The sequence below is a fragment of the Pavona decussata genome, unplaced genomic scaffold (genome assembly GCF_977016875.1).
Source record: "Pavona decussata unplaced genomic scaffold, jaPavDecu1.1 SCAFFOLD_21, whole genome shotgun sequence".
Classification (NCBI taxonomy): Eukaryota; Metazoa; Cnidaria; class Anthozoa; order Scleractinia; family Agariciidae; genus Pavona; species Pavona decussata.
Window position 1 is genome coordinate 5,617,446 of NW_028145444.1, and position 11,843 is coordinate 5,629,288.

At 41.4% G+C, this 11,843-nt stretch overlaps 2 protein-coding genes across 2 annotated transcripts; both read left to right on the top strand.

The window, feature by feature from the left end:
- The first annotated feature begins 6,813 nt into the window (after positions 1 to 6,813).
- Positions 6,814 to 10,083, top strand: LOC146486422 (uncharacterized). Its single transcript, XM_085100721.1, has one exon. It carries the CDS (start codon positions 6,814 to 6,816, stop codon positions 10,069 to 10,071), a length of 3,258 nt encoding a protein of 1,085 aa, XP_084956847.1. The 3' UTR covers positions 10,072 to 10,083.
- Positions 10,084 to 10,563: 480 nt separating this feature from the next.
- On the top strand, positions 10,564 to 11,523 carry LOC146486423 (uncharacterized). Its single transcript, XM_085097323.1, has one exon. It carries the CDS (start codon positions 10,564 to 10,566, stop codon positions 11,521 to 11,523), a length of 960 nt encoding a protein of 319 aa, XP_084953449.1.
- Positions 11,524 to 11,843: the final 320 nt, after the last annotated feature.

Sequence of the window (11,843 nt, forward strand, 5' to 3'; positions counted from 1 at the left end):
TCCACCGACACAGCAAAACCCCATCTACTTTTGACATTTATCAAACTAAAAATTTTCCTTCAGCCCAACAAATTTGCTGTAGAAAGGAACATTTTTCACACAGTCACGCAGGAAAAATAACATGAAGAAAACTTCTTCCTCTTCTTCAACTTAGCAAAGAGCCAAAGACAACTAAATTCGCCCCTTCCGCCGCCATTTTTGACGCGCTGGGGCTCTGGGGACGAGACTGGGGCACAAGCGCAAAGATCACCTCCTCCTTACCGCGGTGAAAGGAAAATTAAGGAAAAAATGCCTTCTGTTACAACAAAGCAGCATTACATAATTTTGCCTTCTGTATGACATTATTATTGTTATTGTCGATGGGAAGTTTGCTTCATATGCACTAAAAATATATATAACTGCAGAAAGAATGAGAAACTGGTAAGGTTACTACGCTCATACGAAAAGCAGATTTCTATAAATGCTATGAAAAAAATTGGAGCTCCGCTTTTAGGCTTGGCTAAATATATATATTATCCTGTCATTATCAGACCAACAAGAATAACAACTAACTCAGCGACAATAATTGATAACATATTTATTAATAACATTTACTTAGACTGCTCAAGTGGTATTTTGATTAATGACCTCTTAGATCACTTACCTGTTTTTCAAATATTACCGAATTTAAATATACAAAAACCAAAAAAGAATTCTTTCAAGAGGAGAGAATTAACCAAGGCAAACATAGATAAGTTGCGTAACGAAATACAAAATATAAGCTGGGAATACCTTAAGACAATCAATGATGTTAACATGTTCAATGATTATTTTGTTAACGTTGGACCGAATCTTGATAAGAAGATAACAACCAATACTAATTTATCATTCAAAGCGGATTACTTGAAGGAAAGTTTTATGGATTCGATGCTGTTATCACCTGTTTGTGAACAGGAAATTAAGAGAGAATTAGAAAATCTTGACCCATCAAAAACCTGCGGACATGATAATATCATGCCCCGGGTAGCTAAACTATTAGCATCAGAACTAAGTGTACCGTTATCATATATTATAAATCTCACTTTTACTACTGGTAAGATACTTGTAGACTTAAAAACCTCGATTATTATTCCAGTATACAAAACAGGAGACAAACGTGAATTCACAAACTACAGACCTATGTCTTTGATACCTTGTTTTTCTAAAATATTAGAGAAAATGATGTACAAACGATTATTGAATTACGTAAACAAAATATGTGTACTCAGTAGTCACCAATATGGATTCAGGAAAAATCTCTCAGCAAATTTTGCGCTTATCGACCTCATAGATAGAATTACAACTGCTGTAGATAACAAAGAATTTGTAGCTGGGGTTTTTCTAGATCTGTCTAAAGCTTTTGATACTGTAAATCATGACTTGCTACTTCAAAAGTTAGAATTTTATGGTATTAGAGGGATTGCACTGGACTGGTTTAAGAGTTATATAACCAAGAGATATCAGTGCGTTAATTATAACAACGAACTATCGGACAAAAAAGAAATAACATGTGGAGTTCCTCAAGGATCTGTCCTGGGTCCACTACTGTTTTTAATTTACATTAACGATATCTGTAATAGTTCGAACCTATTATCTTTCATTCTTTTTGCAGATGATACTAATTTGTTAATGTCTCATAAAAATCGGGATACACTGATAGCCAAAATAAACTAAGAATTAGAAAAAGTAACCATTTGGCTACAATTAAACAAATTATCACTCAATCTCACAAAAACTAACTTTATGCTATTTAAATCATCAAGGAAGAAAATAGATCATGAATTAAGAATTAGGGTAGAAGACCATTGTATTACTCAAGTACAACATACAAAATTTCTTGGAACAATAATTGATGAACAGTTGAAATGGACTGAACACATCAATTATGTAGCAAACAAAATATCAAGATTTACAGGAATATTATGTAAGGCAAGGCATTATATAACTAAATCTTTGCTGAAATCAATTTATTATGCTTTAATCTATCCCTATATTTATTATGGAAATATTGTTTGGGCTAATGCATACCCATCCCATCTAAACAGGATATATAAACTACAAAAGAAAATTGTACGGATAATAACTTTCAAACAATACAATCATAGCTCGAAACCATTATTTGATGAGTTGCAGATACTGAATGTATATCAAATTAATTATAACTCTATTGCCATATCAACAAGACAATTCATAAATAATCAATTACCTACTTCTTTGAAGAACATTTTCAGGACTAATGAAGATGTGCATAATTATAATACACGATCAACCAAAAAATTACACAAGCCTTTAATCAAAACAAATATAAGAAAATTTAGTATAAGCTATAAGGGAGTAGATATATTTAATAACTTGCCAAGTGATCTTAAAAAAACCAGATGTCAATCAACTTTTAAACGAAAACTAAAAAACTTTATCCTTACAAATCAAATATAGATATAAACAATTCTTGTATTTTTTACTCTTCGCTAATTAGGATTTTTTTCTCTTGATCTCTTTGATGTTATTAGTATATTTTAGTTGTAGCTCGTTCCTTGCCCTATTATAGGAATTTACAATTTAATGTAGATTAAGATGATATCATATATCGCCAGAGTTATTAGTAACAGTTAGTAAGGGGGGTCTCCTCGATAAGCCTAGAAAGGCTTCTGAGACTTCCTGTTCCATGCTGTTACTTCAGTGATGAATGAAATATTGTAAAAGATGTTGATTTTGGGCAAAAAATAAAAAAATAAAAAAAATTTCCTTTTTTCAGAATGGTAATAAAAATGATAAAAAGTACAGTGAATATTGCAAGTATAGGACTGACATTAACTCACAGTAACAATGTTAGAGGTGGACTTTTGCGACATAGATTCTTTAAGTGAGAATGCCGTTGCCCGAGGAGTCATAAATAGGACTCCATATGAGTTCAAACTCCCTGGTTGCTCTTCCTTCTCCACTGCTACAAATTATCTCAGACTTTAGAGAGGCTAGCTGGTGCACTTGTTTCCTTTTTGCAGCGTCGAGGGCAGCACGACCAGACAGCTGAGGGTCAGGGTCCTCCATTTCTTTGGAGCCGCTAAATGCTTTAGACAGGTGCAGCTCCACAGTATTTTGCACGGAAAGAGCTCTTTGCACGTCAATGCGCAAGACCTAATCCTTCCAAAGTGGTGGTTTTAGGTGTCTGCACTCCTTTACTGAATTTAGGATACCACTCCCTAACTTCTTTAACAAGTGACAAAGGAATTCACGTTTGACGCTTGTAAAAATGAAGTGGCACAATTTTGCTGAAAGAAAATATAAACTAGATTAAATTTTTTTATCATCTCCACAAGAACATGTTAACGCAGTAATGTTTGGAGGTAGCTCTTGACTTTTGCTGATATGTTTTGCATTAAATTATAGGGTGAGGCTAAAATGTAGCAAGGGGGCATAGGGCGATACTAACAATATATGGCTTTAATAAGCATACACTTTCTGTGTTTTCACGTACTTCTCTACCTCGCATAACAGGACGTTTACTCCTGTGTAAAAGAGTCGTGCGCAAGGTGCGAGAGACGAACGCAGGGGAGGGAGGAGGGGGAAAATGCGCACATAACTCTCATGTTGAAGTATGCGCTGATCAAAGTTGAGAAACTGAGGGGAAATCAACTTTCTATACTAACCTGGAACGTAGGGATTGTGTGCGGAGTTTATACATTCGACAACTTCAGCCAGCCAGTGCAAATACTGGTCTCTGTTCTTTAGAAGTCGAGGTCTCATTGCTGGGGCTTGCCTCTCACCAAATGAAAACGTGATGTTTTCTGGGAACTCGTTTCCAGGGTGCTTTTTGCTAAAATGCGATTTTAATGCATTTCTTGTCCGAAAGGACTTTTCGCATCGCGGACATCGAGCAACGTAAACGTCAGCCATGATCTTACGCGAAATACTCAAACCAGTTGCGGGTGAGTCTCAAATCAAACTACCAAACAATGTGGTTTTCTGTAAAGAAAATTCTATCGTTCTCATGGTGACAAATTAAGTTTGACGCAAGTAGAGTTGTAAGCCATGTTATGGGTTTTGACGCATTCAGTAAAGGCCCTGACTCAGATAAAAATATATATTCTCGTAACTATCTGGCATTTCAGGAGGAAACCTGCGGTACGTGAAACATTGCATTGGGGAGAACTACTATTAAATCGTGTGTATATCTTGGTTTTCACGCGACATCACTATAGGCCATATTGAAAAAAACATTTTTACACCGGCTTTGTCTTGCTCACTAGTTTTAGAGGACCAGAAACGGAACACGAAAATACAGAAATGGTGCAAAGGAAATCGCAAAGGAAATTAATTGCGCATTGGCGAACAGACTTTTCAATGCCGCTAATTGGTTATTGACAAATTGGACGATTATGTCTTTGTCGCACTGAACTCTTGTTGACGGATAGAAATCGAATTGATCTGAGAATTTGTCACCTTCACGCAACTGAGACGTCAAACGCTTTTTATTTCTACAGAGCTCCCCTGCTGATGTTCGTCTATTCAATAGGCGAACATCAGCAGGGGTCTGCAATTTCAGACCTCTATGAATCTCGCCATGAAGACCGTTGGCGCAAATATCGCAACGGGTGGTTACACAGGTAGCAGTATGCTTTCAATCAAAGGAAAATTTATCTTCCGGTGGAAATCGCTTAAGTCCCAATTTCTCGGCAAATACTCACTCTTTTTCGAAAATTCTTTTTTTGTTTGTAAGAACTTACTGGAAAGTTTATTTTTATCTAAAAAATGAAAATCCAAAAATTTTTTCTCTGAAGGTACACTATGGGGCTTTTTTGCGGACAAAATATCAAACATGGATACATCAATGTTTTGTTCAATTACGTTATTGTTATGCGTTATAATACAAGTTGTAAAATAAAATAAATCAATTTCGTCCGGGATACATCGTGTTGCGGCGGCATTCTTCATGAATGAACTCTTTTGTTTGGAACATTTTTTGTGTGTCACGCTTGCATGTCGTTTTTCTTTATTATTCTGTTAGTTTTTCCTGCATAACTTTGTCTATTGTTCCTTAGTTATTAGTTTAAATTCGCGTCTTTGCTTTTGATTCATTCTCGTTTGTGCTTTGGAGGATACAGTTTTAGGTTTTGCGTTTTTTTCCTACATCGCTTCGTTTTGTCCGTTTTAAAGGCCATATAACGTTTGTAAGTATTATTTTTTGGCTCGTCATTTCTGCTTAGTTTGTTATTTCTATATTCTTGTGTTTTGGTTCGTCCTTTTGCTGTAGTAACTTGTATTTTCCTTGTTTATTTCTCTAGCAACCGTATCGAATATTGCTTTCGCATCGTTTATCGTAACGTTTACCGCATCGGATATTTGACATTAAAGAAGTTAAGAAACGCGTTGGAGCAATGGTTTTTGGCCCCTTCATTCGTTGAAACGTTAAATTTGATTATAATGGAAGTCGGGAGCCGTTACGGACAAACTTACGAGGACGAGCATCAGTCGAAGGAGATTATTGCTGGTACAGTTCAAAGTGCGAGGCCAGAGCGACGCTTAGAGAAAGGATCGGCCTATGTCACTCGACTTCGATGGATGGATTGTTATTCGCTGCAACGAAAGATTAAACAGCAGATTGAGCGAATTACTGAGAAGACTGCAAATACGGACGATGTAAATTCTGTTGAAAATGAGTTATCCGCGTTTCGCGCCACCAGCGAAGAGTTGAAGAAGGTGTTCGCAGCCCTTATGGATGACCTTGAAAACGATGAAGATGTCAACGCAGCTAGGGACTGGTACGTTAAACAAAGCACCGAGATTATTGATTTTATCGAACAAACAGAACGGTGGATTTCTTCCGCGAAGGAGAAAATAGAAAACAGCTTGGAAAGCCGATCAAATTGTTCAAATCTTACTGGCTCGTCTCGCCTCACAAAAGGATCGTCGACTAAGTCATCAATTGCCTCCGGTCGGGCGAAAGAAAGAGCCAAGACTGCCGAACTCATGGCGAAATTTGCGATGTTAGAGCGTAAACAAGAATTACAGAAAAGAGCTGAGCGTTTACACTTGGAAGAGCAGCTAGCAGTGGCCCAAGCGCGCGAAAGGGCGTATGCTGAATTTCAAGACCGTGATTCTAGCTTTGAGAGGAAGTTGTCTGAGACAACCGTTCATCCACCGCCAACAACCATGCAGGATCCACAGGTCAATCCGCTTCCTCGCTCGAATCCTCCGCCCGTACCTCACCCGTATCACTCGCCTGTGCAATTAGAACCAGTTGCAGCGCAATGCACATGGCCGAACCCGTTGGCTCCAGAGTTTAAAGTGAAGCGTGGTGAAAACCAGAACATTCCCAAAGGCTTCCGAGAAGTTCTCAGCCAACAAAACAGATTAACAGAGCTCTTGGTTGAACAGCAACAGCAGACCCTTCTGCCTACATTAACCATTTCCAAGTTCACCGGCAACCCCCTCGATTTCTTCACGTTTGTCAGGACCTTTGAGTCGCAAATTGAGAGTAAACTGAAGTCAAACGATGTCCGCCTACGTTATTTGGAGCAGTACGTGGAAGGAGAGCCGAAAGAGCTGATTAAAGGATGCCTCCACCTGGACGGACAAAATGGTTATACCGAGGCTATGAAGCTTTTGGTAGAGAAGTATGGAGATCCGTACAAAATCTCGAACGCTTACATTAAGAAGATTGAAGATTGGCCTTATGTTAAACAAGGAGATGATCAAGCGTTAGACCGCTTCGCAACGTTTCTTACTCAGTGTCGGAGTGCGATGTCCGAACTTAAGTTTCTCTCGACTCTGGATCATCCCCACAACATTTAGACTATGGTTAAAAAGCTTCCGCTGCCGCTCCAAGACAGATGGCGCAGAGAAGCAAGTAAGCTCCGAGCGACGAGAAATATCACTCCCACGTTTGCTACCTTTGTGGAATTTGTCAAGACTGAGGCAGGAATTGCAATGGATCCTGTGTATTCACGAGAAGCGCTTAATCGCCAAGATACCTCAGATCGCCCTGGTCGTTTTAACAAAGGGAAAAACACTCACAAGCCGAAAATCGGAGACCGTTCACGCGCGACAACTCGTGTATCCAGTCACGCGACGGCGATAACTGCCACACCCGAAGCTAAAGGGCTTGGCCTCGCCAACCCGTGTAAGATGTGCGGAAAGACTCATGACCTTGATGACTGTAAAGAGTACTTAAAGAAGACCTTGCAAGAGAGGAGAGAATTCCTCAAGGACAAAGACTTGTGCTTTGCATGTTACCAAGCTGGCCATAGGTCAAGCGGATGTGCTCAGAGGAAAACCTGTAAAACGTGCTCCAGACGTCATCCTACCGGGCTTCACGATGATAACTTCCGTCTCAATCAATTAGCAACCAAGAAACAGAATCCGTCATCAGAACAATCTACGGATGTCCTCACTGCTACCCATGTTGAAACAGAAGAGGCTGTTTGCAGCGCTGTCGGCACAGGGAACCCAATTACTGCCTTGCCTATTGTTCCTGTCAGATTAAAAGCAGCCGGGAAAGAAGTCCTTACGTACGCCATGCTCGACAGCTGTAGCACTGGTACTTTCTTGCTTGAAGACATAGCTGCTTGCTTAGATGCAAAGGGTACCGATACGAAGCTAATGGTGAAGACAGTAAACGGCACCCAGTTACACGATACTAAGGCTCTGAACGGTTTGATCGTTACGGACCTCAATGGTGAAAACCGCATTGATTTGCCGAAGACCTTTACTAAAGAAGACATTTCTGCGATAGACGTGGATGTGCCCGCACCTGAACTCGCCCATAAGTGGAAACATCTTGAAAGAATAGCAGACTGTATGCCTTCTCAGCTTCATGGCGCGAAAGTTGGTCTTCTCATTGGATCGAATTGTCCAAAAGCCCTTGAACCGATAGACATTGTTGCCAGTGAAAATGGTGGCCCTTATGCGATAAACACCTTTGCTGGATGGGCGATAGTAGGACCTTTGAATTTGATCAAGAAAGACCATCAAACAGTTAACTGCAATAGAATAGCCGTTGTAGAGGTGGGATCAGAGAAACCCCTTGACCATCACTTCGCCGTAGAGGATAAGGTCAAAGAAATTGTCACGCCGCAAGCATTAATCAGGATGTTTGAATTGGACTTTCCTGAAAGACCTGACCAGAGAGCCCACCAGTACTCGCAAGAAGATAAGAAATTTCTTGAGATTGTGAATAAAGGCATTAAGCGTACTGATGATGGCCATTACGAGATACCTCTACCCTTCCGCTCTAAAGACGTACACCTTCCTGACAACAAGGAGCAAGTGTTCCAAAGAGCATGCTGGCTGAAGAGAAAACTGACAAGAAATAAGAAATTTCACGAAGATTACGTCAATTTCATGAATGACATCATCCGAAAGGGATTTGCCAGAAAAGTGCCACCAGATCGCGATCCCGCCAGGTCAGGGCAGGTGTGGTACATACCCCATCACGGTGTTTACCACCCCAAAAAGCCAGACAAGATCAGGGTCGTTTTTGACTGCAGCGCACGTTATGGAGGGACATCATTGAACGACCAACTCATGCAAGGACCGGACCTGACGAGTCGCCTTGTCGGCGTGTTGACGAGATTTCGCCACCAGCCAGTCGCATTCATGGGAGACATTGATGCTATGTTTCACCAGGTTCGAGTACCCGACAATCAAAGAGATTTTCTCCGATTCTTTTGGTGGCCTGACGGTCTTCTCGATGAGGCCCCTGCAGAATACCAGATGAATGTTCATCTTTTTGGAGCAGTATCCTCCCCAAGTTGTTCCAACTTCGCTTTAAGACAAGCCGCAGATGATGCTGAGAAACATGTTGGTTCGGAAACAGCTGACGTTTTGAGAAATAACTTTTATGTGGATGACTGTCTCCGATCAGAGGATTCAGAAGAAACAGCTATTGAAAGATTACGTGGTGTTCGTTCTGCGTGTTCTCTTGGAGGATTTAACCTATCTAAGATTGTCAGCAACAGAAGAAATGTATTGATGAGCGTGCCACATGACATTCGCGCACACGATTTAAGGACTTTGGACCTAAGTTGCCACTTCCTTCCAGTTGAAAGGGCCCTTGGTGTACAGTGGGCTATTGAATCGGATACGCTAGGGTTCCGGATAATCCTTAAAGACAAGCCACTCACTCGCCGTGGTATTTTATCCACCATCTGTTCAGTGTATGACCCACTCGGAATAGCAGCGCCTTTTCTATTGAACGGAAAGAAGATTTTGCAAGACCTTTGCCGCATGAAGATAGACTGGGATGAAGAGATTGATCTCGAGTTCCGTGTACGTTGGGAAAAGTGGAGAAGCCAACTATCAGCATTAGAAGACTTCTCAATGGACCGTTGTGTCATCCCGGACGGTTTTGGTTCTGTCGTGTCAAGGCAAATCCACCATTTCTCGGACGCTAGTGCCACTGGTTATGGTCAGGTGACGTATCTACGAAGTGTAGACGACAAGGGTAACATCCATTGTGCGTTTCTGATGGGGAAGTCTCGTTTGGCACCCCTTAAGGCCATGACAATTCCGCGGTTAGAGCTTACAGCAGCAACTACCTCTGTTCAAGTAGGAGGAATGGTTTCCAGAGAATTAAGCGATCCTGTTGATGGAGAGATCTACTGGACCGACAGTACCACCGTGTTGAAATACATTCGAAACGAAACGAAGCGTTTTCACGTGTTTGTGGCAAATCGAGTGCAAAGAATTCGAGATGAGACAGATTCTATCCAATGGAGACATGTGGACTCCGAAAATAATCCTGCTGATGACGCATCACGTGGTTTGGAGGGCAATCAGATAACTAAACAACATCGATGGGTCAGAGGTCCAGATTTTTTGTGGCATCCCGAGAGTGAATGGCCTAAGTTTCCCTGCGATTTAGACGCAGTCTTTGCCGATGATCCTGAAGTGAAGAAAGTTGTAACACATGCCACTGTTTCTGATGAAAAGGAGGAAATCTTGACAAGGTTTGCGCATTTCTCCAATTGGAACCGCATGAAACGATGCGTGGCCCGGATACTTCGCCTCAAGCAGTTTTTAGCTCATGTGCAAACGCTGTTGGAAACACGCTGAGCAGAAAAATTGAGCAGCCAACCCTTGAAAGTTGAGGAATTACAACGCGCCGAAGAAATCATACTCAAATTGGTACAAGGATGTGCGTTTCCTAAAGAATCTGAAGCCCTGCGCAAGATTCAAGGAGAAGAGCGTCAGAAGAATCGCGACCTCGTGAGAGCCAAGAAAGTGGAAATCAAGAAAACCAGTACGTTATATCGCCTTGATCCTTTTCTTGACCAGAACGGCCTGTTGCGCGTTGGAGGTAGATTCAGCAAATCGCAAGTCTTTCCCGATAATTTCAAGTATCCCATCATCCTCCCGAAGAAGAGTTTCGTGGTAGATCTGATCATTAGAGATGCACATGAGAAGGTTGCGCATTCTGGTCGCGGCATCACTTTAGGCACGCTCAGAAGTCGATTTTGGATCATAAACGCCAATTCCGTTGTGAGGCACTTCATTTCCAAATGCGTGACTTGTCGGCGGCTTCGTGGTGTAGTTGGTGAGCAAAGGATGGCCGATCTTCCCAAAGAAAGGATTGCCCCAGCACCTCCATTCACTTACTGTGGCGTCGACTACTTTGGCCCATTCTACATTAAAGAGGGAAGAAAGGAATTGAAGCGTTATGGTGCGTTATTTACCTGTTTATCTAGTCGAGCTGTACATATAGAGACGGCGAACTCTCTGGAAACAGATTCCTTTCTAAATGCCTTGCGACGTTTTATAGCAAGAAGAGGGCCTGTACGTGAAATCAGATCCGATCAAGGAACAAATATTACCGGAGCAGAGAAAGAATTGCAAAGAGCGTTATCAGAGATGGACAACAACGCAATCCAGAGAAGTTTATGCACGGAATTCAAAGCTGATTGGGTGCAATGGAAGCAAAACCCACCGTCTGCGTCGCATATGGGTGGCGTCTGGGAACGACAAATACGCTCAGTCCGCTCAATCTTCACGGCCTTAATGCGAGAACATGGTCATAACCTTGACGACGAATCGTTTCGAACTGTGATGGCAGAAGTAGAGTGTATTATAAACAGTAGACCTCTCACCACTCCTTCCAGTGATCCAGGAGATCTAGACCCACTAAAACCGAATCACATCCTGACGATGAAGTCTAAAGTCGTACTACCCCCTCCTGGAAACGTCCAGAAAGAAGATGTTTATCTGCGCAAGAGATGGAAGAGGGTCCAGTACCTTGCAAACGTATTTTGGTCAAGATGGAGAAGAGAATACGTTCAATGCCTCCAGCAAAGATCAAAATGGAATCGTCCCAGGAGAAACTTTGAAAAGGGAGACCTGGTCCTGATCGTTGATGACCGTGTAGCACGGAACCATTGGCCTTTGGCCCGTATTGTCCACACTTACCCTGACAAAGAAGGATATGTACGGTCTGTCAAGGTTACCACAGGAGCAACTTTCCTTGATCGCCCAGTTGACAAGCTTATCCTGATACTTGAGAAAGACGTATAGACCGGGTGTTTGAATCCCAGCCAGAGGAGCCATGTTGATTTCAGAGAACTGAGAAATTTCAGAGAACGGAGAACTATCTTTTTTAGATAATTTGTTTGTAAGAGTTTTCTGCCGGTTGAACTCTTAGGGGAGCCAGATGTTGCGGCGGCATTCTTCATGAATGAACTCTTTTGTTTGGAACATTTTTTGTGTGTCACGCTTGCATGTCGTTTTTCATTATTATTCTGTTAGTTTTTTCTGCATAACTTTGTCTATTGTTCCTTAGTTATTAGTTTAAATTCGCGTCTTTGCTTTTGATTCATTCTCGTTTGTGCTTTGGA

Bases quoted from the DNA above. Each gene is read 5' to 3' on its own strand.
- LOC146486422 (XM_085100721.1), top strand. From the start codon at position 6,814: ATGGTTAAAAAGCTTCCGCTGCCGCTCCAAGACAGATGGCGCAGAGAA.
- LOC146486423 (XM_085097323.1), top strand. From the start codon at position 10,564: ATGGCCGATCTTCCCAAAGAAAGGATTGCCCCAGCACCTCCATTCACT.